The sequence below is a fragment of the Triturus cristatus genome, chromosome 10 (genome assembly GCF_964204655.1).
Source record: "Triturus cristatus chromosome 10, aTriCri1.1, whole genome shotgun sequence".
Taxonomy (NCBI): domain Eukaryota; kingdom Metazoa; phylum Chordata; class Amphibia; order Caudata; family Salamandridae; genus Triturus; species Triturus cristatus.
Genome location: NC_140593.1, coordinates 698552919 through 698580505, shown reverse-complemented (window position 1 = coordinate 698580505; position 27587 = coordinate 698552919). Strand labels below are relative to the sequence as shown.

General features: G+C 42.8%; 1 protein-coding gene across 32 annotated transcripts in view; it reads left to right on the top strand.

Moving 5' to 3' along the window:
- RBFOX1 (RNA binding fox-1 homolog 1) overlaps positions 1 to 27587 on the top strand; it is a 958925-nt gene that overhangs the window by 293184 nt on the left and 638154 nt on the right. For 2 of the 32 annotated variants that reach the window (XM_085628218.1, XM_085628204.1), the window contains exon 1: positions 8136 to 8417. The exons of 25 other annotated variants lie outside the window; for them this stretch is intronic. In XM_085628218.1, coding sequence (XP_085484344.1) covers positions 8331 to 8417 — 87 coding nt within the window. In that variant the 5' untranslated portion in view covers positions 8136 to 8330. Of the gene's footprint in view, positions 1 to 8133; positions 8418 to 27587 lie in introns of those variants that run through there. 5 more of the 32 variants (XM_085628219.1, XM_085628193.1, XM_085628217.1 and 2 more) reach the window with 5 other exon arrangements.

Below are 27587 nucleotides of genomic sequence, written 5' to 3'. Positions count from 1 at the left end.
TTCCATTTTTATCTTAATAAGCACAGTAGGATCTGATTTGTGGAGGTTTCTCATGCCTCGCGGATAGATATTTATTGGTGGACACGTTGGGAGATATAAATCTGAAGAAGTGCTTACTTTGTTTGAAATTAAGTACACGATCACCTTGTTTTTCGTTGAAGCCCATCGCCAGTGTTAGCAAATGGTACGGTTGCAAATGGTGTCTCAGTGGCAAATATATATTTTTTGCTGCCCGTGGTGGTCAGGGCATTTTCCGCCCACGACGGCTGCAGGTGAGAGTGGCGAGGGGGACGACAGCTCCTAAAATTTGTGCCGCACCAGGTGGACTGCGCCTCCTTGCGACACCACTGCTGCCTATGCTTGATTCCACCTCATGCATCTTGCTTCTGCCACCCACGCTACTGGTATCTACCGCCCTCCTACAGGTTCTTTTAAGGACTTGTCTGCACAGTGTACACACTGGGTCTTTGAGACCTTTTGTTTTCTAACAGTGAGCTAAGAGGTCATCCATTGCTTACCATGTGTTAGCTTTATTGCCACTCACATTTGCTTACTTTTTTATATTCTTCAACTGTCAGAGGCTACCTTCTTTTTTATGAGGTTTTCCCTCCCCGGCAGCATAGACTCATTACTTGTGTCCTTCCACTGTGCATATTTTTAAACAGTACTTTCTTCTTTGCATTTAAGCAAGGAGAGCATCTTTCTCAGCTAACTCCCATGTGTACTGCTCCCACCTCCGTGTTCCACCCTCTCTCCTTCATTTATAATGCTTGCCCCAGCCCTGATCTGTGTTGCTTAACAACATGGCTAAAATACATTCACAAAGCCAATAGCTGTTTTGTGAGTGAGACCTATTGTCCTTGCCAACGCTTGTTCATTCCTGTTTTCACCCTTTGTCGCTCTTGCCCTTTCTTAATGTCCCACCTTCCTTCTCCTTCTTCTGTCTTTCTCTCTCTCTTGGTCTTGGTCAATGTATGATGATGAAGAATAAATGCTTTCCCCAAAAATGAGTGCTGGTGCCTATTACATAAAATCCCCTGCACAAATTAAGCATTGCCTATTAGTGATTATTGTGAACAGCGGCGGTCCTCGAAGGTAAGCACGGTGAGGCAGTGCATCTGTGGACATCTCCCTCCCCCCCCCCCATTACCCACCACGCTTACCTGCACGGACCTCTGCTGATTGTGCACAATGCATACTGGGGAGAAATGGTTGGGAGTGGGAATCAGCCTTGGAGACCTTCTACATGGCTTTTTCAGTGTCATCCTTATCTGGTTGATGTTGTGTCTGGTGCTTGGGTTTTTGCTGCAGGTGGAGAAGAGGAATGGAGGGTGAATGTGCTTGGAAGTGCATTCCAAGAGGAATACTGTTGTTCATTGCCTAGTGTAACAGGTTCAGCATGTACGTTGTCCGCGACATAGGAAGTGTACAGCAGGGTGGATTGTAGGTTTCTAGGCACCGTGGTCTATGCGTTGAAGTTCATTGTTTCAAGTGATACAAGAATGATTCAGAAGATTCTGGGATGGATTACTGCTGTGGTGATTGAATTACGTGTCTGTGTTTGGCACTGCTGGAGAATGACATACTCCATTCTTAATATCCTTTAGGAATGTGATGGTTGTGGTAAAGAATGGTTGTGAGTCTATTTCTCCCAGTACTGTGGCAGTCAGTGATTAGCGGGAGTATGTTTAGTGGGTACAAACATTTGCTTCTAGTGTCCCCGATTCTCAGGTTCTATTGAACTTAACATTGGTTGTCTAAGTTAGCACATTTGTAAGCTTTACTCCCCAAGGGTAGATAGGTTGAGCTGTCAAGGCTCCCTCCAGGAGGTGGCAATTGGTTTTAACCTCCGATGCAGTTTGAATATACTAGAGCTTGACAGTGGACAAGTACTTTGCTGCAATTGTACTATGGGGATGTTTTGTTTCCACTTGCCCGCTTCAACCAGTTCTTCCTCTTTTTTCTAAATGTCCTTCCCACTTTTTCTTTCTAGCTATATTGCTGTAGCAATGAAATTAAGAAGTGTTCCCTTGTCTCAGTTAAGTTTTATGACTGCTTAACTTTTGTGATTATAGCAGTTATGTAGATGTACCATTTCTATTTTGTAATATTTTGTGCTGTGTTTCAAAACTCCAGTATGAATAGAAATTAATGTAATGCTGGATAGGGTTTTTTTTTCATCACTACTTTAGCCTTCGGGTACGTTGTGAAGTACTTACTGAACATTGACCTGTGGCACATTGTAACCAAAAATGAATATCTGTATTTCGCCCTCTGTAGGTATAGTGCTGCAAAGTGGTGTGCTGCTGCTATCGAAGGTTTGATCTTAATGTATACTGTATTTAATTCATTGCTTGCTGAGATGCAGATTCGTTGCTATGTTTTACATGTGTGTGTTGTAGCTAAGAGTTTGTAATGTGTTGGCAGAGTGTTGGTTGCTCATCTATAGGACTGGTGGTGTCTCTTGAGTAGAATGATTGCCTGGTGGGATAGGCCTTGGGTGAAATTTCCATTATGCCAGCATATTCTGGTGTAATGTCGCAAATGTCATGTTAAGATTGGTGCAAGAATTCTGGAAATCGCACCATTTTGCAATGTGTTGTCATTATGCTGCATTTGTGATAAAATGTTACCTCAAAAGCACTTGATGAAAATGAACGCCCAGAACACACGCTGCTGTTCTTTGTGGCACCGGTATTTTGTTTAGCTTTTTTAGCCTACAGACGTCCTCGCAAAATAGTGCCAAGTGCCAGTTTTGCATTGTGCATCATTTTCTGCAGCTTTGCAGAATTGCACGCTATTACGCAAAAGTAAATTATGATATTTTTGCTCAATCTCAGTTCTTTTATGTATGTTAACATTGTAGGGTGCAAGTTAAACTTGTGTTCTGTTGGTTTTGTGAGAGTATGTTGTAAGTTTATTTAGAGACTTCTTACATGTTGTTTGCAATAAGCTATGTCAAATTGCATCAGTAGTACATATCATGTCTTTTCTCAGTTACCTGAACTGAGTTCCATCAATAACATATTGCTGACTCCATGTTGTCGGGTAGCATCATCTTGCTCTGAATGCTTTTGTCACTAGATCAGTTGAGTAGGAAGAGATGCCACTGCTTGTTATGTCTAGGAAGTGCGACAGTGTTGTAATTAGTGTGAGAACCCTCATCTGCTGACACTTGATATGGCGTGCTCTTTTTGCCTGACTTTTCCTGCCAGATCCCTACAGCTCATCTGCATATCTCAGTTAGTTATTCTTATTCTGTTTCCCTGTGCGAGTCGCCTTTTGTGATTGGTTTGTGGGTGTCCAACTAAAGACACTAAACAACCTTCTCCTGCTGGTTGGTGTATGGCACTTGATGAGTGGTGGCTGTGGGAGAAGACATGTCCAAACATTTTGCAGAAAGCAAGACTCCACATTACAAAACAGCAGCCCTTGAAGGACAAACCAATCACCAATACCGTACCTTAGTACGATGTTCACCCACAGAGCTGCCGTGAATCAGGACCTAAATGGATCTACGGAATGCACACATCCTCCATTCCTTTTGCATGCAAGCAAGCTCCCTGTCAGAAATATGTGCAGAGGCACCACAGCAGCCAAAGTGAATAAGCCGGATGTTCATCGACCTGCATCTTGTTGTAAATTAGTCTTGGGCGATGAACTCTGCTCCGCTCACAGAATTTGCGGAGTTTTCTGCACTCTGCACTTCTCGGAGCACAGAGAGTTTAAAAAAACTTGGAGAGGAGTTTTTTCCTCGCTCGTGCTCGCCACGTCAAGCTGGTGAGCGCGAGTGAGGAAACTCCACCTCACGGTAAGATTACTCAACTCTGTCGGTCAGATTTCTCAATGCGGGCAGTCTCGGAAAGTAGCGACCGCTCGCTTTGATAAACCTTCTGTTCGCGTTTAGAAAGCTGGAGCTCGGGAACAAAATCTACTTGAGCTACAAGAAAAGAAGCATCACCCCCTTGCGCTGCTCAAGGTGCCATTTGCACTGGTTTTACAGTGCAGAAAATCAACATGAACAGCATGACCAAACGCACTCCAACGCTTGTAGAACTCCGCGTAGCGCAGTGGAGTGTTTTGGTCATGCGGAACTCCGTGAACTATGCCCAGGCCTATTGTAACTCAGCGCACTTCACCAACATATTGTATTTATTTGGATTACCGACAGAATATCGGTAACAGAATTATTGTGTGGCCATTATTATGTGTCAAATATATCGAGGACCAAAATATTGGGAAGTATATATATATATATATATATATATATATATATATATATATATATATATATATATATATATATATATATATATATATATCTCGTCAAGGAACATATATGTGAAGTTATGTATAGTAATATTTTGCATAGCTGTAGAAACTTACCTTCACAATAATTGTGTCCTTGATATTCACGACACGACATTTTGGTCCACAATATTTCTCTTTACGATATTCTGTAAAAATACCCATTCATTTATTTTATATCGCACATCCATGCCAAAAAACACCTTCTGTGTGCAAAGTTAGAACGTAAACAAAATCAAAATATGCTTTCCTTGGATGGTTACATGGAGTATCCTCGGAGAGGATCACTTTCTGTAGAGAGAATTGGGGTGCTCATGAGTACGCCTTATCAGTGCAGCTGGGAACTTGTTCCACTGCTCCCTTTTAGGGAGGGTGGCTCCCAGGGCCTCATGGATCCCATTACAGTGGATGCCGGCTTTGCTAGCGCTCCTACCACTAGGGGACTAAACAGGGCCGGACTGGGAATCCTAAGCAGCCCTGGTAATTTTGTCGGAACCGCCCCCCACCGCAGGAAGTGGAGAGATGGGTGTGGGAGTCACAAGCGTGAAGCGTGACCCCCTGCACTGCTGCTTCAGTGATTGAGGGCCGAAATTGCAGCATCGCTGTAAAACCTGCCCCCACCATTGCAGCCACCGAGGCAAACTCCCAATACCCGCCATGGCCAGTTCATGGGACTACAGTGACTGTCAAGAGTTTGGAGGCCACACGTGTGGGTTCATGGAGGGGAGCACTGCTATGTAATTGCCTGTTACTTGCACTTGTGTAAGTACTGCATTTTCTTGCACATCACTTCGGGGACTTTTTAATCATAAAGGGATTTGTGTCCCAAGGGTGGGTGATGCTGCTAGTATTTGAATTTGCTTGTGCGCAGCGAGCCATAGTTCCGTCAGTATTGCACTCCGTGTGTCCAAGTATATTGCAGATATGTTTTAGGGACCCCTAGTTTGTGGGCTACTACATGTTAGCTAGAACTAAGCTTTCATTGTGAGACCGGGTTATTCATTTTGCCGAAGATAAGATGATGTGGGATGATTCGGAAAAGGGCTTTGAAAGGAGTTTGATGATCCGATATGAGAACATCCTTCTTTCCCATCAGCTTCTTTGAAAGTATGGGCCAATGATCTTGTGTCCAGATACTGAATGCAGCGGATACCTTAGGTGATTTCCGACTAGTTACAATAGTAAGATTTCAGGACCCATTTTAAGTGTTGCGCTCTGTTATGCATTAAGCACAGGAAGCCTTCCACTCGCCCACTGGTATGCAGTAGGGTGCGTATAGCTTTCTTTTAATGACTTGTACAATGAGCCAGCCCGCTCATGCCGGATAACGTACAGGGAGGCGTAAGGCCTATGCAGAGTCTGGTGGCATGGTGATGCCATGACAGATCAATGTAAGTTGTTGCAAGGACTGGTGTATAAGAGAGGGGGTGGTATCCACAAAGACACGCAGGGTGTTTACTCTTTAGGATGGAGAAGGGTAGTCTTTCAAAGCGGGTGGCTATGGACAGGGTGACAATAATAGGAAGGCGTTGCCAAAATATCTCAAGATTGTCTGGATTGAACTTGAAATGATTTGAAATAACAGTTGCTCGAGGCTGCATGCCAACGGGTAGGGTGCAAAGGGTGGTGGTGGAATGAGTGCATCAAGCCATATAGCCAGGATTGAAATCAGGGCTTACATAAAATGTGTGCGTATAGTACAGAAGAGATATTTTGATAAGCTTGACAATGAAACTAAACGTTTATGCATTGGCCACGCGGAGGATTCAAGAGGCATAGCGTGAGGTGGCACCCAGGATTACTTCAGAGCACGCACCGCCCGAACAAGCATCTAGGAAATTGGCTTAACCTGTTCTATTTACTGAAATAGATGCATATGTTGAAGCAAAGAAACCGCTCTCACATCTCACTCGAGTGCCATAGCAGTATCAGAGGAATGATCGTGAACATGCAGATCTCGCATAGTGCTTCTAGTGGTCGTTCATACGCAATCGTGCCCCGTCACTCCCAGAAGCCTTTAACTTCCTTCCCATCTCCTTATCCGAAGTGCACCCAGACAAAGCTATCAATACATTAGAATAATGAAGATCCTGGCCACTGCAGTGGGGTGCATGCATTCAAGTATGTGCTTTGTGGGCTGTGGGAGTTGGGAGTTGGGGGCTGTGGGGGCATGAGGATGTACACTGCATAACTAGGTGAGTAATGGGTTCCTTTCGTTGGACATAAAGATCGGTGCGCTTCTGCTCCGCAGCCTCAGACGTGAGACCTTGATCCGAAGGGCTCTGCATTAGAACACAGGGCTGGACACGATGAGTGATGGGGTCCTTCTCCAACGCATAGAGTTGGACCTTTTGAGCTGTTGGGTCCAGCACAACAACCCTGCATTGCACATGAGCATTCTTTCCATTTACACAATAAAGTTTGTTTCGTACAGCGACCTTTTCCTTCCTCGATTTATTCTTGGCCCACTATTACCATTCGTGCTTTCCCTCACTCATAACGCACTGCGTACTGAATTTATAAAATGAATCATTCAAGTTAAAGCCAAAAGGCCATGTACAATAAAATAAAAGGTTACAGAAGCATCCTTGGACCATCACCCATTTTTAATAATGTCTGCTATGCTATTCCTGCACACACACACACACACACACATATATGTTTGTATATATATATATATATATACACACACACACACACTCTCTCTCTTACACAATATATATATATATATAGATATACACACACACACACACACACACACACACTCTCTCTTAAACACTTGGAAAAGAGCTACATTAAATCTTGTATTTTTTGTCCACCTCACGTTATACTTGCATGACACAACGCTGAAGCCAATTCACCCTGTGATCATCTGAAGAGTAACTTGGAGAGAGTGATAACGCAATACCCTCAAATTCGAACAGCAGCGGTCACTTTATTTCACACAAAATCATACATATAAGACATCAAGAAAAAAGCTCAGACGTTATTTACCTCATCACCTGCACAAATACACCAGGTACTGAAACCCAGAGGTTTGTCCTTCATCACAGCAGGCAATAATCAGGTGCAACAAATATCGCACCATTTGTGATTGCGATCTCTGCACAAGCAGGGATTTGTGCAAGGGTCATTAAGTTAAGAAGCACACGTAGTCGAGGCATAAATGTAATGTCTATTTTTTCTATCAGTATATTTCCCTTTACATAATTGGCATCTTAGAAAATTCTTCAATCTTTGTGCCCTCCTGTCTGCCTGATCTATCCATCTGCCTTTGACTTTCTTTGCTATTTTCTTTCCCTGACTCCGTCTCCTTCACTCTTCCTGTCTCATTCACTTCCCTCCCCTTTAAACTTTCTGCCCTTCTTCTTTTCTCGCTTTTAATCCTCCTCGTTTCTCTTCCAGGGTTTTTTTCTTTCATCCTCCCTTCTGTCCATCAATTCACCGACCTGTTGTGTTAATGCGCTCTGACCGCTAATCTCTCAGTTACTCTGCCAACAGAATTTTACCGAGAAAGTGTTTTTTATGCCGTGGGCACTGATCATGTGTGCGCTTTGCCCTCTACATTGTGGCTCAGATGACACGGTACTTCTTTGTAGGCCCAAGTCTGTTCTCTTTTCTGGCAATGTATAATGCAAACCATTGCGGAAGGACGCTGCAAGCACGTGGGCCCATGATACCGAAATGAAATGCTGCCCCTGCGCCAGGAGGGGGCGTCTATACACGTAGATTAGAAATGGAAGCGAATGAAGAGAAGGGACGACCAAAATAGCCCCTTGCCATCCGTCAGCGGTAGCGGTGCAGCTGTTCTGTCTATCTGTTGTCTCGGACGAAGATTTTAATGCTAAGATTTGCTGAGGTCAACAAATTTCCCGCGCAGCTGATGTGGGCACCACCGGCCTGTCACAAGTTATTTCGCTCTCGGCCTGGCAGGGTGGAAGTACTTGGCGTATAGATTTTTCCCCTAACTTTCAATTGATGCGTCTGGTTGTGGCGGGAGCCGGCGCGCGATCACGTCAGCCATGTTGTCGTCTCCCGGAGTTCTGCTGCATCCGTACGGCCTCCCCGTGATCGTGCCGGCAGCCCCCTACCTCGCCGGCGTTGTTCAGGTAATGCAAGGCCGCTTCCAACAAGCGACTTAACTCTGGCGCACTTAGAGTAATAATTGCCATTTTTATGGTTGAGAAAGCAAACACTTTTAATACAGGCAAAACCCCTCATGTAGTCACCGAGAAGACAGGGGGAAATCAAAAAGATGGATCACCCTAATCTATGTATTGACATCTCTCATGGCTGAATAAATGGAGTAGTTGAGCTATATTTGCTTGTATCGATCCGCCGGCTGCTTGGCATTCATGTCGTCGCTGCGCGAGGTTGACCACAGGGCAGAGGCTTTTTTTTCTGTGCGTTTCAGCTTTTCTTTCCGAGGGCTCTGCCTCCCCACGCAGACCAGCGGCCAAAGTAACTTATCATGATGTGGTTTGTTTAAGTGCTTTAGCACGGCAAATATGAGCGACATTAAAAATGCATTAATGCATACAGGAGCCTGTTTTCGTCAGATATTTCTCTTCCCAATTAAAGGAGCTTGGCCATGTGCAGTTTTGTTTCTTTTTGCTATTGGTTGACCCGCAGGTCACCCTTCTGATGTCAAATTAGCCGAGTTAAAAAAAAGATACCGCCATGTTGAAGCGCCTGAATTGCACTGTGGGTAATTATGTTTTCTTTTTTAGAGGCTGAGTTTAGGCTGCCCGAGATAACGTCGTGGTCCTGTTGTGTTTTTGCAAAATAATTAAAAGATATCGCAAAGTGCATACAAATTCAAACCTTTTTCTAGGGGGCAATGTTTCGAAGGTGAGAAAGACATAACAAAAATGCAGGTTTGTCACACATTGAGACTTGGTACCCCAATATTTGTGAATACTTTTATTCTAAGTGTAAAAATGATTTTCCAATACACACGCAAAAAACTGCCTTGAATAACCAGTGCACTGTACATCATGACTCTGCCCTGAGTGCAAGTTGGAAATAAGCATGCAATGTGCAGAGAAAGTCCTTCCCTTCTCCCTCCACCTTTACTCACCATCCCACCAATGCTTAACTTGTGAAACAATGAGTGCCGGTGCCCAGTGCCGCGCTCAGAAGCCTGCGGCCAGTGCAATTGAATGTCGGCGCCAAGAATACCATGGTTGTATAGTCCTAAATCCACCTAAAGCCTTTTTAATCCACTACCAGGCACTCTCTGCCAATTTATCTCACTCTTGCAGGTTCCTGCTTTCTCCCTTCATGACAGTTTTTCCTTCTCACTTTTCGTCCGACTTTCCATTTTGTGTGTGTTCAGTCTCTCGTGCTTTTAATTGTCTGATGCCAAGAAATAAGCGCTGGTCCCCAAAAATGAGTGCAGGTGGCCCCCACTGGCAACGACCGGCTCAAATTAGGCAGTGCTTCACCCTCCCCCTTTATGCATTCTCCTACCTCACACCCATGGCATGGACCGTCATCTCTGAACACATCAGAGACTCCCCTCCTCAATTCTTGAGTTTCGCAAGATGGAGACCTGGCTCAATGTATAGGCACCTTGGGTACCACACACCTGCACACCTGTCAAGCGCTTGGATACCCTCTCAGTGCGCTATACAACGCAACATAATATAACTCTCCTTCACGCTACCCTTTCCCTCCATCTCCAATTTCTCCATCCCCTTTCTCCTCTATCCATTACCTTACCCTGTGATAAAACTATCCCAACCTGGTTGCATGGTTTTCCCACTTACATTCAACAGTTTCCATAGCCCCATTCCGTCCCCTGGGGGACATAAAACACACAACAAGGAAACAAAGTGCTTCAACTGTTAAACCTATTTCTTTTGGCAAAGAAAATTCCTTATACATTTTAGAGTTATTTTTAAATTACATTGCAATGACTATTAAAGATTTTAAAATAAATTGAAAGCCCGACTCTCAAACAAGAAACTCAATTTAAAGTCCTATATGTATTATCGTCATCACTTTGTCAGCTGTAAGTGTATTTCATTCTGTGTGGCACATTTTAGCTAACAAGGTAGGTTTTTTCTGGCATCATGAAGGACCCCAAATAATAAACCAAAGTTGCTCAATTCATGTCATGCGTTGGCTTTGCAGGATACAATCATGCTAGGGTGCATCTGTAAGCTGTGTTAGGGTATGTTTACTTCAGTTTTCATAATGTAAAACTGAATTAAAATGCAGGTGCGACCGATACAGGTAAGAGCGGTGGGGCGAGGTGGTAAGTTGACGTATGACGGGATAGGTATAATAAATAAACAAAACCACATACCTTGTGCTCGCCGCATTGCTGATTCGGCGATGCGTCGAGCACAAGGTAAGTGGTTTTATTTATTTACTTATTTTATTTTCCCTATCCTGTCATAAGTCGACTTCCCCCCGACCTCACCGCTCTTGCCTGTACCGGCCGCGCCTCTTAAAACGGTTGATAATAGCATATGTTATTTCCAGCGCTTAGAGATAAACATAGCGTCCTGGTAAGGGTTAATATTGTACTGTTGAAGCTGTTCAATTGCCATCAGCAGTGATGCAATAAGCAACTGCCTCTCTCATGTGTCTGCGAAAGGTCAAGGCTAAACTTTGACACTTGAGTTGTCCCGACATCTGACTGTGGGCTGCTAGCCAGTATGTGACACACTTGTTTGCTGTTGTAAATTTATTTTCGGCACATCGTCGTGGCACCACACTGGACCAAACTTAGAATGACAGTGTCTCATTACTACTCTTTTTTCTGCGTTTTGATCTCCCTCTCATAAAGCAGAAACAGTGGTTCTGTTGGGAATAAACTTAGTTTAAACAACACTACATGTATTCGATAACTGCTGCTATAGTCATTAGATACAGTTATAAAGACACACACAAATACACCAATTTGGGTAACACAAAGTGATTTTCATTTTCACTGTATTCGAATCCACATAGATATTACTACTGTACAGGACTGCTGGGGTCGCGTAACTAGTTAGCATGGAGGAGTCTCGTTCATTATCGGAATTAACCAGACAAATCCCTCCACCAACTAAGAACGGCCATGCACCACCACCCACAGAATCGAGAAAGAGCTATCAATCTGTCAATCCTTTCCGTGTCCGGGCCGGGTGAGGTTTCATTCTCGGCTGAGTAGACGTTTGACCTAGATGGCGGCCCGACTAGCAGGGAGGTCGGGCATACAGATCCGGAGTATGTGCCTTCCAAAGCACAGGGGAATTTGTTGTTCCTCTGCTTTGCTGCACCGAATGCATTAAAGGGCTGAAGCATACTTACAAGGCTCTTGAAGCTGTAATAGCTTGTTGCCGCTTGCATAATTGATAGATAAGCGAAAAATAACTGGAGATTGAGGTTAGAGAAGAGAGGTATTGAAAGGACACCATGAAACCCAGTGATAGAAACCCTCTGGCAAATATGACATGACCTGCAGCTTGGTATAGCCGAACGGACAATATTGAACTTTTATTTCCTCAATATTGAATATTCATATAGACGTACCCTGAAATGAATTATCTTGTGCTTAAACAAAATGTGCTTTAATAACCACCTCAAAAGTGCTCTGTTAATCTTCCTCTAAAGGATGGAAGGCTAACGTGACCCACTGGTAATCTGTCACCTGAAAGTAGCAAACACATCCCTTCAGTAAGGGTTAAACGTTCTAAGCTACATAATCAGCCTAAAATGCTATAATGGGCATTTGAGGTAATGTAGACATCTTGTTCTGAGAGAAAACATCCAAGTCCCTCATGCATGATTGGAAATGGGATTGGGAATATGAGACTAAGAAAAGTTTGGGCCTCTAAATTGGGCGCACAAGGTGCATTGTTAGTTTTTGGTCATTAAATGGGGCTGGCAAATTGCCATATGTGCTGAAAATTAAAGAATGAAAATGGAGCTTAGAACTTGTAAGATTCTTTCAAGTGGGGCAACAATAACAACCACACAAGTGATGCACTAGGATTTTACACTCTAGAAGGTAATGGACGTTTGTACCACTCTTTCAAACTCATGGCCTGAGTGGATTTGTCTCAGTTCCTGAACAAGCCAGCAGCCCCACTCTGGGTTAGTGAGATGAGGATTTCTATCAAACTTCTCAGAAATTCTTGTCTCCTCCACAGAAATGCGCCTGTGAGACAGCACCACACTCTGTTTCCCATCACCTATTAACCCACGGCCTCTTCCTTCCACTGCCGCCTATGCCAGTGTCAGAAATTTGCTCTCTCAGACCACATCTTCTGATCCTTTGCAAATGTCAGCAAGAAGTTTGGGAAGGAAGCACTCCAGACCTCCCTCCTGCTACCCCCATCCCAGAGACAAATTCTGTTTCCTCTTTTTGAACCTGTCACCACCAGGTAGTTTCTTACAAAGCGCTACAAATATTTGGATTGGAGGAAGCTTCCCATTGCCTTCCCTACAGCATATCAGCCCTTGTTCGATCACTTTCTAGTACCACTTTGCAAACGTAGAATACCCCCCCCCCCCTTCCAGAGTGTTGGAGCCTTCTACATATTTGCATTAACTAACATATGTCTAGTTGTGCCGCTGATGTAAAACTCAAATTGCTGGATTGTAGCGTCCAGGATAACCTTGTAATATTTTGGGAAAACACTCTGACTAAAAGACCACCATACAAAAAAGTATTTATCTCACCACAGAAAATAGGACAGAACCAATTTGCTTTTTATGACTCAGTGCTCAGTAACCTAAGTATGTCCATGTTGTAAGGTTGGCCTCATTTAGCTAGGAAATAAAATTAAAAAGACTGATTTGAAGTGACAGCAGAAAAAAAATCATTTGAAAATGTGTTCTATATACACTAGCATTCTGAAAATAAGTGATATGTTTCAAGCATCATTTATTAATCCACTCGAGTCGCTATTATTGGCAGCGAATGACGTAGTAACTTCCTGACACCTGTATGTATGTACGTATATGCATGTACATATATATATATATATATTTCTATGACTGGCATTGAAGAAAGGCTTCATAGCTGAAACGCGTCTGCCAAAATAAAAATAGAATCCAGATACCGTTGTGTGCTCCAATTTGTTAGTGAATGCACACAGCAGTGGTAATATGAGATATATATATTATCTACTGGCGGTCGCCAGTAGATAGTTATAGTTAGGACCGTGTTTCCATAGGAAATCTGAAAATTCTATTTTGAATAACTTTGGCGCCGGTTGACGAATCCTCGCGAAATTTTCAAAACTAATGGGGCGCTCCCCTCAGCTCCTACCCTGAAAGTCTCGGGGTGATTCATCAAGCGGGGGCTGAGAAAAAAGGGGGGTCCCAAAACACGTTTTCCCCATGCATTTTCCCATAGGACCTTTAGTCGAAGGTACAGCCCGAACGGCTGAACAGAATTACTTCAAATTTGGCAAAGAGGTAGTCCTCAGGTCAGGGATGTGCCTTTTGCATATATGGAGTCAATCTGTTCAGTAGTTCCTGAGAAAATTGCAGTTAAAAGTACATAAATATCTATAGGCGCGCACCGTGCGCGCACGGTGCGCGCACGGTGCCGTGCACGAGCGTAATTCTGATTGGTGGTTTCATGTCAGTCAACGTACGAATCGGTCGAAATCAGGAGGTGTCGGCCGCCATTTTGTGTGTTTTGTGTGCGACAGTGAAAAAGAAAGGTGGAGAACGTGAAAAGGGGGCAGGGTAGAGAGTTCCTGACCCCCTACCCTTTGTCAGGGCATCCCTAAAGGACCCCGAAGGGTGAATAAAACATTTTTTTTTTTCTTCAAAAATCAAAAACCTTTAAAAAAATAAATATATATATCAAAAATATAATAAAACATACATAACTTAGCATTTAAAAAACCTTACAAATTCACTTAAAAAACCATAGGTTTCACACATGTTATAGTTAGCTGGACATTTCACTCGTAAAAAAACCATTGAAATTCCCCCGTTATAGTTAGTTCAGGTAACTATAACTCGCGCGACCGCCACTCTATCACAAGGATGATGTCATCAGTGATGTCATGAGTGATGCCACTGACCATGTCATGAGTGATGTAATATGTGACGTCATGAGCAGTGGATTGCGGGCGCGCGAGTTATAGTTATCTGAACTAACTATAACGGGAGAATTTCAATGGTTTTTTACGAGTGAAATGTCCAGCTAACTATAACATGTGTGAAACCTATGGTTTTTAAGTGAATATATATATATTTTTTTTTTGTGTGTGTGTGTGTGTATTTATATATGTGTATGTATAAAGATGTGTGTGTGTGTGTGTATGTATATATGTGATGTGTGTGCATTTGTGTGTATATATATATATTACTATATATTACTGTATATTTTACCTTGTATTGGGGAATTGGGGATGTGGCAGATCTGTCTACAGCAGAATTTGACATATCAAGAAAGCCTTCCTATAAATTATATATATTTTTTGGTTTGGAGAGGAAAGGGGTGAAGGTCAGACAATGGAGCCTGGTCAGCCTCACTCCCATCCTGTCCAATAAATAATTACAAGCAAATCGTGCCTTTCACTCTATGCTGATTGATGCTGGAATTGCTTTTGAAAGTTCTCATAAGTTCCTGTTATAGATTAAGTGCCGGTGTAGGAAAAATAACTGCACCCAACTGCAATGGGTGAATGTAATCAGGTTTAATGGACTCGAGAGCTTGTTGGGAATTAAATAACTATTGATTTGCCCGAATGTTGCTGTCATTACGAAATGCCACTCTGGATGCATTACCAGAGCAGATAGATTAGAAGTAAGAAGCTTTCAAAAAAAAAAAAAAGGAGAAGAAAAAACACAAAAACTAAGGGGAAGCCTTTTTTATGCTTTAAGAGGGACGCCGACAGGGATACACGAAAGCAGTCCATGGGGACCTTTGTCAGACGGAGTTACACAGGCGGGCGGGTGAACCCATTTCCTTTTAATCAGACGACGGTGAACGGATGGCCCCTTATCTCGCCGACACCCAGTCCTCCCAGCCCCCTTCATCCGTGTGAAAGAAGGACGGCCTCGGAGGGTTCTGAGATTTGATTGCCCGATGAGCTTTGACAACAGCAATGTTCACAAAGCTGTGTCTGACGATTAACCTTTATACAATGCAATGATTCCCTCTTTGCTGGACGGCCGTGTCATGAAGATAGAAGATCTCTCACAGGAAATCCTGTATTTTAGATTTCTGTGAAAGTGTGAAATTCTGTAAAGGAAGCTTTGATCAATAGAAGGAGGTGGGAGACTACAAGATGGAGAGGGACAAGAATGTCCCTAGCTTTGGTGAATGAAATGCGTCAAACTTGCGAAGGCTGCGGTGCATGACAATATCTTTTTTATTTTATACTATCCTATGTTAGAGGATATTTATCTTACTCATGTTTGTATCTCAATAGCAGTTAAAAGTTGTGCTGCATCCAGTTGGTAAGGAGATGCTGTGATGCTCTAATGAGTTCAATCTCCAACTCCTTTTCATCTTTTGATTTGCTGCTTTTTTAGGACTTCTGCCGCTTAATGCACAAAACCAGGCTCAAGTTGCGCGCTCTGCGGGTGCTTGCCTTCGCAATTTGCAGCAGGTAAAAAATATTGTGAATTGAGTGGGAGAGTCCGCTTTCTGGGCATGCACACCTCATAACGAGGGAGAAGACGCACAATTAGCACAATTTTTCGCATTCCAAGATCTGAAACTGATGCTGGTGCAGTGTCTGAGCTCCAGCTAAGTACCTCAATTCCTGGTATCTGTGTTTGCCAGGTCTATAACACGCACCCGAATACTACAAGATGAGTAAAGAAGTACTCTTGTGATGTCCAGGGTGTAGTAAGTCTGGTACAGTGACGCACCCTAATCTACAGGGTTTAGTTTTAGGAGATTGTGAGAATGAAATTTAGATCTGCCCACTTGATGAGCAAGAAATAGTTCTACAGTCTTTGTTGTACCCACTGTCAACTTCCGCCCTCAATTTTTTTCTTTGTTTATTTTTTTACTTGGTGGGTAATTTAAATTTTATAGGGATGCTGATGGAAGACTTCATACTTAGAGTACACATTTTGTCTTTTTTCGACAGTTTTACATATGGTGATTTTAATTTTGAACACCATCCTTACCTCCATTGTTGTGTGACGCTATATTGAGGCCATTAATATCGACATAGAAAAATATTGCGTCTCCTACATCGATCTTCCATTAAGAATTCTTAACTCTGCCCATACTTACCTTCAGAGGGGAGGAAAAGTGGAATTAAGAATACCAATAATATACTAACATTACAATTTAGAGGCTCCAATAATAGTGTTATGCGATGAATCAAGTGACATACACCCCTCCACTGCAATACTCGAGTTTTGTGAGGGACATTTCCAAGAACATTTCATTTCAGTCCCATAGAATAGCATCTAAAAGCGGCTTAAATATGCACAGGTTGCTTTATGCATCATAAATGAAATGCCTGTTTTTGTCTTTCACCCTATCCAAAACCCTTTGCTACAAGACATCCTTTGCAACGTGACGTCCAGTTGCCTCTTACATTTTAATTAATTTACCCCTCACATAAATTTTCTTTAACCTTTTTTTTCCAACGAGGACAAACCCCTTTTGCAGAATGTACACATTGCATTAACTTACCGAGAGAATGAATGCACTTGAGAACGTGGGGCAGAAGTAGTGCATTATTTTGTGGGAAATTTATGTCTCATTAATTAAAAGATTAAAGTGACTTTGTCAATCTCTCCTGATTACCATCAGCCTGCCAAAAAGTATTTGCTTCTGCGGCAGCCATCTGTCATTTTGACCATTTTAAAGACATGCTGCCTCAGCAAGAATGCGTTTTATAATAAATTGGCAGCGTGCTGCACAGGGCTCAGCTAGGCTGCAGAGCTTCTTTCAGGCTAGAGATTTCTGTGCAGTGGGATTCCTTTCACTACAGAGAGTTCGCCGGGTGCCTATTGAGCACAGTATCCGGAAACCATACTTTTAGCTGGAACATGTTTGTTAAGTATTTCTTAACCTCTTCAGTGCCCATGACGAGATAGTCTCGTCATGGAGCACGGTTGCGCTGTGCCCATGACGAGACTATCTCGTCATGAACCCCGCCCGCTAATGTAACGCCCGGCACAGGGCGGGGAAAGGGCGGGGCACTGAAGGGGTTAAAACACAACCCATTTCTCATCAAAATATTACTCGAGTGGAAAGAGACGCAGAAGAACGATTACTAACTTTGTGTGTTTTCATCGTTTTTTTAATTTTATGGCTCCTTTGTTCTATTGTTCGCATGTGCTTATAATCTGTGCTACTAATTACCCGTGTTCTTTCACTGTGTAAACCCCAGGTGGAGTGGAAGTAGTTACAAATTGGGCCTGGGCGAATCTGTCTTGTTTCACTTACTGCAGAATGGAAACAACCACAGTTTGCAGTTTCCTGTCTGTTTTCCATGGAAGGGGGAAAAGGCGCTAGATAAATAACACAAAATACTGCATTTTGTGATCCTGCCTACATTTCGTGGTGTTGGCCGAACCACCAAGAAATGCCGGAATGCCCCTGAGACAGGGAAATTCCACAGAACAATTTTGCAAAAGTAATGACAAATCCATTCAGTGGATGCAATTCCTCAGTGGATGAATACCGGGCTTTTCATGCTTCCTTGGTATGTTTGGCTCACCCCTCCTTAAACTCTCCCCCACTTGCACACCACTAACATCAGTAGGCATATTTGTGTGGTTTTAAAAAGGGTTCTTTGTCCAGGGGTCGTATTACAGAAAGTGCCCTTGGGGGGTGGTGGCCCATTGCTTCTTGAACTCCGAGGATACTTTGGTGGTATGCAAGGAGCATCTGCTTGTGCAGTCCCTTCTGTAAAAAGAATCATGCAGGCACACTTTTTATGCCCTAGAAAATAACAATGGCTTTCAATCATTTGCATGGGGGCGTGGCACTATGCAAAAGAAGAAACACTTTGCCTTTGGTAGGACCCCCAAAGACATCCCCCTGCTGGTGGGTGTTGTAGTACAATGCGCCTGCCTGCAGGGGTCTGCCCTTCCCCTTTCAAACAGAGGCCACTCCACCTCCTGTTAAATACGGAGCCGCAGTTGCAAGCCACAGCTCATTCTTTCACTACTATGGTCTCCACAGCGCGAGCATGATTTGTCAGAGTTCACACCTATGGTGAGGACAGTACATTATTTAGTGTGAGGAGGTGCACTGCCCCAGTCTGTGCTGGGCGTACCGAGTAGAACAGAGACAGTGCATGTAGACATTCATATGAGTGGCCCACCGTCTCACTTGGGTTTATCATTAAGGTAGGTTGTGCGTCCAAGAGACTCAAAGGTCTATATAGTTATACTAAGTGATAAACCATGTTCAATTAAAAAAGTTTAATTTAGTAAAGACTTAAGATGCGCGACAAAGTCATATACTTAAACCTTGGCAGTGGTGTTAAATACCCTCCCTAGTCTAATTGCCTGTGAATGTTTCAATTACAAATCCTTTTGTATATCAGCTTATACTGCAGATATTCAGACATAGAATCAATAGTCTTTAATATTTGCATTTTTTTATATACAGCGTGAAACTCGACCCAAAGGTATTGGAGCGCTTTACATAAGTACCAGTTACGTTACACAAGGACGCACTCATTTTTGGGAGGCACGGGGAGATCAAGTGATTTGCCCAGAATCACAGGATGCTGAGCCGATGACGAGACTCAAACCCGATTCCCCAGCTCCACAGTCGGCAACTCTGGCTGTTAGGCCACAACCTCTCCCTAATATCCAGTAATTTAACTAGGATAGCAGACTGAAACTCCCTCTTACTGGAGAATATCCTGAGTTCTAATGTCCCTGTAATCCTTGGTGGTTGGGGGCGCGTTAGGATGCTATCAGTAGATTTGGGAGTAGGTTGGAATCCCCTCCTGTGAAATCCCTGGGGATGTGGCATTACTTTATCTGTCCTCTCTGTATCTGGTCAGGGGATTGTGGCATTACTTTCACTTCTCTATCTTTATCTGGGAACTACCCAAGCTGCTTTTCTCCCACCTGAGGATGTAATGAAGAGATTTTGGTGCATGAACAAACAATGTGAGGCATGTGATGAACTAGCACACGTTCACAGGAAGTGTAATATAATGATGCATTCTGGGGCACTTTGAATGATCCTGTGAGGTTGCATAGGACACATTGGGCATAAAGTGCTTGGTATCTTGGGCAAATAAATAGACCCTGTAAGCTTACTATACACACATGGACACATAGAGTGAGAACATTTCAGACTAGTGGACATGCATTATCTTTCGACACATGGACTGATATGCTGAGGTAGAGGAGATGAAAAGGACAGTCTGAATTTATTTGGGAAACATGTAAAAACAGTATGAGATAGCTTGAGAAACATTGACATTATAGTGTAGCATGCACGTTTATGCAGAACTTTAGCCTCCAACTCAACTGTCATCTTTCTTAGACATTTTGGCCCAAGCACTTACATGCAATACTTCTCACAATGGCACATTGAATGCTGGCCTTCATTCTTGGCCCAGTATTAATCCCGAATTGGGAGTGAAATGGAGTTTGTGTCCAAAGCGTGAAGATAATTTTTGTAAGAATACTACATCCCATGGATGAAAGGCCAGTTTGAACTGGGATAAACGAGGAAGGCATAATGTCTTTGCACAAGGTAAAACTTGCAAATTGTTTATGGATTCCCAATTTGCATAACTCAGGAATGGTGGAAAACGTGCAGTAACGCCACATCACTATGTAATACAACAAATTATATAAATAGATAGAGGAAAATTACATCTTAAAACACCATTGAGAACCTCTTGTCTGCTGGCCCACGACATCCAAGATATTTTCTCACGAATCCTTGAAGGTACTGCCTTAACAACGTTGTACGCTAAAAACATCTCATGGTGTGTCAGATATGGCATGCTGTTGCGATTTTAGTGTCTATTAGGTTCTGGTTGTTCTTTGTTTACCTGTCTGTTAAGTGCCTTGAACCTTAAATTATCTGACAGTGTTTAAGCTATGCTTGTAATAAGAAAAAAAAGCTAGTACAGAGTAGCTGTAATGCTTCCTTGACTTATTACCTGAATACCACCCCCAGCGCCAATGATGTTTTAAGAGAGAAATAGAGGTGATTACCCAGTCAGACTTTCTATTTTTGGTTGTCCTTGATCTTTCTAAGCCTGGAAATACCAAGGAAGGAAAGATGCAACCAATTGTTATCACAAGATTGGTCTGCACTCTTAACAGCATACTATCAGTAGTCAAGTACCACAGGAGAGATAACAATTCAATCACACAAATAAGTGTCAATTCACAAAACTATGGCCGATATTGCATAAGTAATATGGTAAATAAATCGGTTGGCAATAAAGAGGTTGTTCTCATCTCATAGACTGCACCTTTCGACCCAATAAATAACATTTTCATGGCCCAGAACTGTGTACTAAATAGACAGTTTAACCCTTTCGCCGCGGCGGGAATTACGCCGCGGCGCTGGGGGGTGTGGGGGGGCAGCGCGGTGGCGCTGTGCTCATGACGGAGCCGCTCCGTCATGAGCCACAGTTGAGCTGTGCTCATGACGGAACGGTTCCGTCATGACTCCGCCCAGTTGCGTTGTCCCCCCGCACAGGCGGGGAAACAGCGCCGCGTGGGCGGAGCGGCCGCCAACGGTCGTGGCATGACAGAACCGTTCCGTCATGAGCACACGGCAACCGTGGCTCATGACGGAGCGGTTCCGTCATGAGCGGGGAAGGGGTTAATGATGACAGGAATGGTAGCCTCTATCTTTGAGGCCTTCTTGGGTAGCAGAATGACTTGAAACAGCTGGACAGATGGAAATGCTCTAAGTTTGGTGAGCACATATACACACCGATACATTCCAATAGTCTCAATCGAACAAGGAAACATACTTGTTTATATAAGTTCCAGACAATGGGGAGGTCTCAGGAAGTCGCGCCTTGGATAGGTTTGAGTACAATGTTTAAATGATTCGGTGCAGTGGGCAGCAGTTTCTTTGTTTATCGTGAAACAAAATGCCCACATTTATCAAGTACTATAAAAATATACCTAACAGGCTAGTAATATTTGCCTTGCCATGGGGCTTCCTCAGGTTTTTGGTGTCATTTATAAAGCACTCAATCTTCGGTGTCGCGATATGCCAGCTAGTTAAGAGAACCAAACGATGGCATTATCGCCACGTTATAAATATGTATTCATTATGTATCATATATAAATACACTTATCGCTTTTTCTGAGCTGACCCGCTGCTGTATTAGCCTGCGCACTTTATTTTTAGTACACACGCATTGTTATCGAACCTCACTGGCTGATATTTGGTGCGTAAGTTGTTGGTTGACTGCAACAAGAAGAGGATGCCGACGACGACACTGCTTCCATAATATTTTTTACAAGCGCGGCGTTCCAGTTATCCATGTCGGTAGCTACTGGAGATATGATATCAATTTTCCCTTTAAAACATGGATCAAACAGTGCTACCAACACATATTCCCTGTCAAACTTGTCACCTCCACTGAATGCTGCCGACAGCTCGGAAGCTGTGTCCTCTGTCATTGTTACAGCAGTGCTGTCTACTTCTCCCCAAAGTGCTTTTATTATTATTTCCTAGAAATGGTACCATATGGATTTCTTGTAGAAAAAGTGTCTTCAGTATCAACATGATCATCATATAATTGCTTCTTCTAATAACAAATGGTAAATGGGAAATCAATAACAATGATGCTAATAAAAAATAGATTTAATAACTGGGATTATAACAACATTTATAAAAACAAAAACAACAGGAACGATTTTGTTTATTAACGTAAATCCTAAATCTTACTAATAATAATAGAAACATGCTGTGTAATAAGTACTGACAATGGCAACAATTATAAAAGACTTTCATCCGTATCAAGATATTGCAAATAAAAATAACGATGATGAAAATTACAATTGCTATTATTATTGTTGTTGCCATTATTTATGCAATTCTACTTCTTGTTGTCATAAATATTCGTGTTAGGAATGGTATTAGCAATATTGATATTGTTATGAATATTAAAACTATGAATACGAATAATAATTAGAGGAATCTCAGCTTTCCCTAATAGTTGTACTCCACTCCTATGTTAGGGGTGTGCCTGCCACCTGCTGCTTGTGTGAGAGTTAAGATCCCCTCCAGCATGTCGGCCATGATGGCCAGCAACATTCTAAAGTCAGCCCCTTCTTTGGGGCAGCTACCCCCACCCACTTCCGTTTGACCTTAAAGTACACATTTACATGCCAAGGAAAATGGCAGGGGATATTTCAAACATAGTTCCTGACCTTCTATCTTTTACACACACACACACACACACACACACACATACACACACACGGAACCTTGGTCCCACATCTCATCATTACCTAACTAGGTAGTAATATATTTCTGTCCTCTCAGTGTCCTGTATATAATGGCTCCTTCTATTATTCATTCCTGAACTTCAGTACCATTTCAGGGCAAGAGGCTGTGTCATATGCAACTGGGTTAAAAATAACTTTATTGCATTAATGACATTGAATATTTGATGCTAGAAATGCAAATTGTTTCACTATTGTTGACCTTATAAATTCCACCCTTCACTATCTTGCATTCTTAAGAATAATAGACTTGATTAGTCAGCTGCTCTTACTCTGAGTATATAGATTGTACAGTTGCATGAAGGCATATGACATCCTCAATTATAATGTCTTCTGCTTTGTGGTATCTGTCAATTTCTTTGTGATGATTTATAAAAAAAAATCCTATTAGGGTTAAGAAAAAACAATGCCAATCGTCATGGTGTTGGCACTGTGTCAAATCTCCAATAAGAGTCTCTTCAGAGAATCAGTCCTTTAAGTTGGTCTTGGTGGAGGGCCGAAGCATCGCTCAGGTCATTGGCTGATCAGGTACATAGATTTTAAAAAATTCTTAGCTTAGAGGTTAACCTAACACAAGAGTCTTAATTTGTTCTTAATGGAAAGTCAAAACTTTATTCAGTCGCTCAATGAATAGTCAAAAGTTTAATGAAGAGATCAATCTGGTGCCTTTGCTAAGTTAAAGGTATTGGGAGGAAAATCAAAACTCCACCGACGGTTCAATGGTCACATCAGAGAAGCAAAGATTCTGTCAGTTTTTAACAGTCAAGTGACAGCGGAGGTTAAAATCTCTAACAAAGGATCCAGCAAAGAGATAGCATGACTTCAGAAGATGAGGATACTGAGTGGTGCAAGCATGGTTCACCTAGAAGCTTCCCAGCTTCATTGACAATCTGAACACACAAGCAACATTGAAGTGAGAGTGATGGTTGAGAGAAAGGCATCTTGTGGTGTCTACAAGATGCAGCCACATATGGAGTGAAGTTTTGGTGACAGTCTGTACAAAGAGTTCAAGTGAGCGTCTGAATAGAAGTTGCATTGAGGGTCATGGCAAAAGTGAAAGTCAAAACTCTACTTTGGGTTCCAGCAGACAATCTAGTAAGGGATTCAGGACTCTGTAGAGTGTCAAGTAGTAAGTGTTTCATCAAAGTAGGGGTTTTAACTGAGAGTTTGAGTTTCAGAAAAGGGCTAAAGCTTTAATGTGCCTCTTGGGATACACATACATTGAAATGTAGTGTCTGAATAGAGAGTCAAGGCTCCAGTGAAGCTCTCGGCAAAGACTCAGAGCTACAGTGAAGTGAGGTTTGCAGCAAAGAGGTAAAGCTATAGACTGAAGAAGCACAGACAAGGCTTCAAGCGAAGATCACCATGTACTGTCACTTTCCTATCAGAAGTCAAAAGTCGATTGAGGGTTTTAGCAAAGGGCTCAAATTTAGAGTGTGGGCCTCAGCAAAGAGCCAATCCTGTAGTACTCAGCTGTATTGACAACCCAGTTGGGAATCTACAAATAACTAATAGTGCAGTGAAAATCTCCGCACAGACGAAGATATGCACTTGGGGGCAGATTTACAAGTCCTTTGCACCACTTTTGCGTCACTTTTCCCATGTTAAAATTGACACAAAAGTGGCGCAAGGGGCTTGTAAATCTGCCCCTTAGTTTGTAAGACGCTTAAGCTCTAAAGACTGTCTCATCGTGCAGCCAAATCTCAATGGAAGGTTGTAAATGGGGACCCTATAGTAGTGAAGATCTGAGAAGAGAATTTTGTAGTGAGGGCCTCATAAAATACTTAAATAATTGTTAACAGAGAGACAATGCTACATAAAGGGTCATAGCCAAAAGACAAAGATGACAATGATCCAATACAGATAAGGTCACAGCAGACAAAGTGAGCTATGGCGAGGAGTCTACTCCAAAAAACGTATTGTGGAGAGCAGCAAGAGGAAAAAGCGTCAGTTACAGTCCAATGCACTCAGTGTTCCAACATTGCGGCAAAGATCCGGTGAAGGCTCTAGCAAAGGGACAAGTTCTTGTGAGGCATCGAACACAGGAATACACCTCTGTAAGTGTCAGCAGAGCTGAGAGCTTCAAAGTAGGTACAAAACTCATGTGTGGAATCCAGCAGAGTGGAATTGACCGTCCTGTGTAGTTATGGTCTCATCGTCAGGGGTAGTAAGTGCTATATAAAATAAATACAACAGAGGGGAACAGCTAAAGGGAGGAATGATGCAGAAAGACAGGACTCCACTGAGGAGTTCAGAAGAAAGACAAAGCACGAGTGAAAGGTTCAATATGGAAACTACTCTTCAATGTGCAATTCTTCATTGAGGGGGCAGAAGTGCTGGACAATGTTCTAGTGTATGTTTGGAAGGCACATAACGCTCTAGTGGCTGGTCCAATGGAAACACCTTGAGTCAGTAATTTAACAAAAACCTGAATCTCCAGGGGAGTGAGGCGAGTTGGTAGTTGGGGTCAGAGTGGGTACAAAGAGTTTAAGCAGCCAGACAAGACGTATGTGGTAAGTGTAGCACATGGGGTGGATTAGCTCAGAAAGCATTTTCAAAAGGCCTGCTTAAATCACTTATTTACCGGAATTACATGTTAAGTTTGATAAGCAAAATCCTGAAATTATGCCATTATGCCATGTCACATAATTCCACAGCAGTTTGCAGCAAAATTATGGTGCAGGACCACAGGAACCAAAAGGCAAGCTGTTGTTTGTTCTTGTTTTTTCTCACACTATCTATCTAACATTATAAGTGCCCTTGGGCCAGATGTGCGTCTCTTTTTAGCAGTCGCAAACGGGAAATCAGACCATTAGCGACCGCTAAAACATGTGTGGTATGTACAAACCCTCTTTTGCGAGTCAGTATCTTATTACAGAATCGTATAAGAACGGGCATGCCAAGGGCGTCCCTTCTATATAGTGAGTCTCACTGGTACCACAAATGCGGTAGAAAAAGAATTGCAGTTACCACCTACTTCAAGTAGGTGTTAAGCCTGTCGCAAATGGGGAGGGGTGCCCAAGGAACCCTTTCCCTTTTTTGTTGGGCAGCAAAAATATTTTTTAAGACCAGGCAGTGGTCCCGCGGACCACTGCCTGCTTTTAAAAAAGATGAAACAGAACGTTTGAATTTTCTTTTTTAAATGCATCCCGTTTTCCTTTAATTAAAACGGGCTGCATTAAAACAAATAAAAAAAATACTATATTTTAAAAGCAGTCACAAACATGGTGGTCTGCTGACCAGAGCAGGCCACTATCCCTGTGAGTGCTGGCCCTTCCCAATGGGTGGCAAATTGCGACCTACCTCATGAATATCGACGAGGCAGGTCATTTGCAACCCCATTGGGAAACACAAACAGAGTCTCAGACACTATTGTACATTCCGTTATGCAAGTCGCAAATTGCGAGTCCCAAAATGTTGCAATTTGGAATGGTCGTACATCTGGCCCCTTGTGTCAAAATTAATGCAAAGGCATATTTATTACTAGAATCTGGTGCTAAATGACGGCTTTGCATTTCGTGTAACTACACATAATTTACCGAAAGTTTGCATAATTAGGCAAAAGAAAATGGTTTGAATTTCGCACATCCCTAATCTTCTTTAAACTTCACCTCGCAACGACTTCAGATTCTATCCTTAAAGCTCCTCGAACAACTCTTAATACTAGGTAACCAGGCTAAAAATACAGTTAACCGTACCAGTAAATAATGTAACAATTCGAGTGCTTAAGTCAGCTGCTCACTTCCAGGAAAAACTGCTAAGGAACTACAGCAGCCGTCTCTCTGATTTACGCTTTTTTTCCTCCAGATATCATTATGCTAATTGCACTTTCCGTTCTCTGCTCAAAATGTTGGCATTCAAATGATCCCCGTCCCTGTCTCTCAAGTGCCGCGGGGTAACTCGTGCACTGCGTCGTTGTCTTCCACGGGAGCAGGATGCCGTTTTAATTCCAGGTCACTGGTCGAGCTGGTCATGGAGAATTCCATTGTGATCACATATGCTCCCATCGCGGTGCAATGCCTTCCGCTCGCTGCTGTTTATTACGTTCGGGGGCTCTGCAGCATCTGTTACATTTTCAGTCCCGCCGTGCCGCGCGGCATTCTGGGAAGTGCAGTACATCATTTTCCTTCCATAAGGTTCGCGCTTAAGTGCCCCAAAGTCAATACAGAAATGACAGGAAAGCGCCTGGCATTTACAGGACCTGTCTACCCTTCAAAGTGAATCTCTGGTGCGATGGGAAATAGGGCTTTGCATCAGCGCCGCGCGTCCCAGTGCAGTCTGAATAAGCAAGAACTGATTTATTCATAGACAGCATATCACCCAAAACATGTTTATTTTATGAAGGCCTGGCTTAGATGAAATAGCAGCAAGCGCATTCTCTAGCAGCTGAACCATAGATTGAGATATGCATTTAGTACAGTAGAACCTACACGAAGCAACGGCGTAGTTATCAATCGTGAAGCAGGTGCATTGGCACCGGGGCTCAGGGATGCCAGGTGCCCGCTGTTTCCTAATTTGAGCTATTTTTTTAACTACCGATCCAAGGGATGGGGAACATTTTTCTTGCTTGCATTACAGCCCACAGCAACTTTCAAACGCCACTGACAAGGAGGTATGTTATGAAAATCTGTGCTACGAGGCACAGGGTCAAGACTGATTGGCATGTGACTGGGTTCAAACTGGAATGGCATGGTGAGCAAAAAAAACGATGGATTTAGGCCCAGATCTCTGTAATGGGGTGAATGTATGACATTGTTCTGCATTCTGTCCATCAACTGTTGTTTTTGCACGCGAGTTACAGTGGCCGGCGCAGGCCATTTTTCACTGTGTCTTTTGCTGTTACCCCTGTTGAGCGGGAATGCAAACATCAACTGTGCATGCAGTTC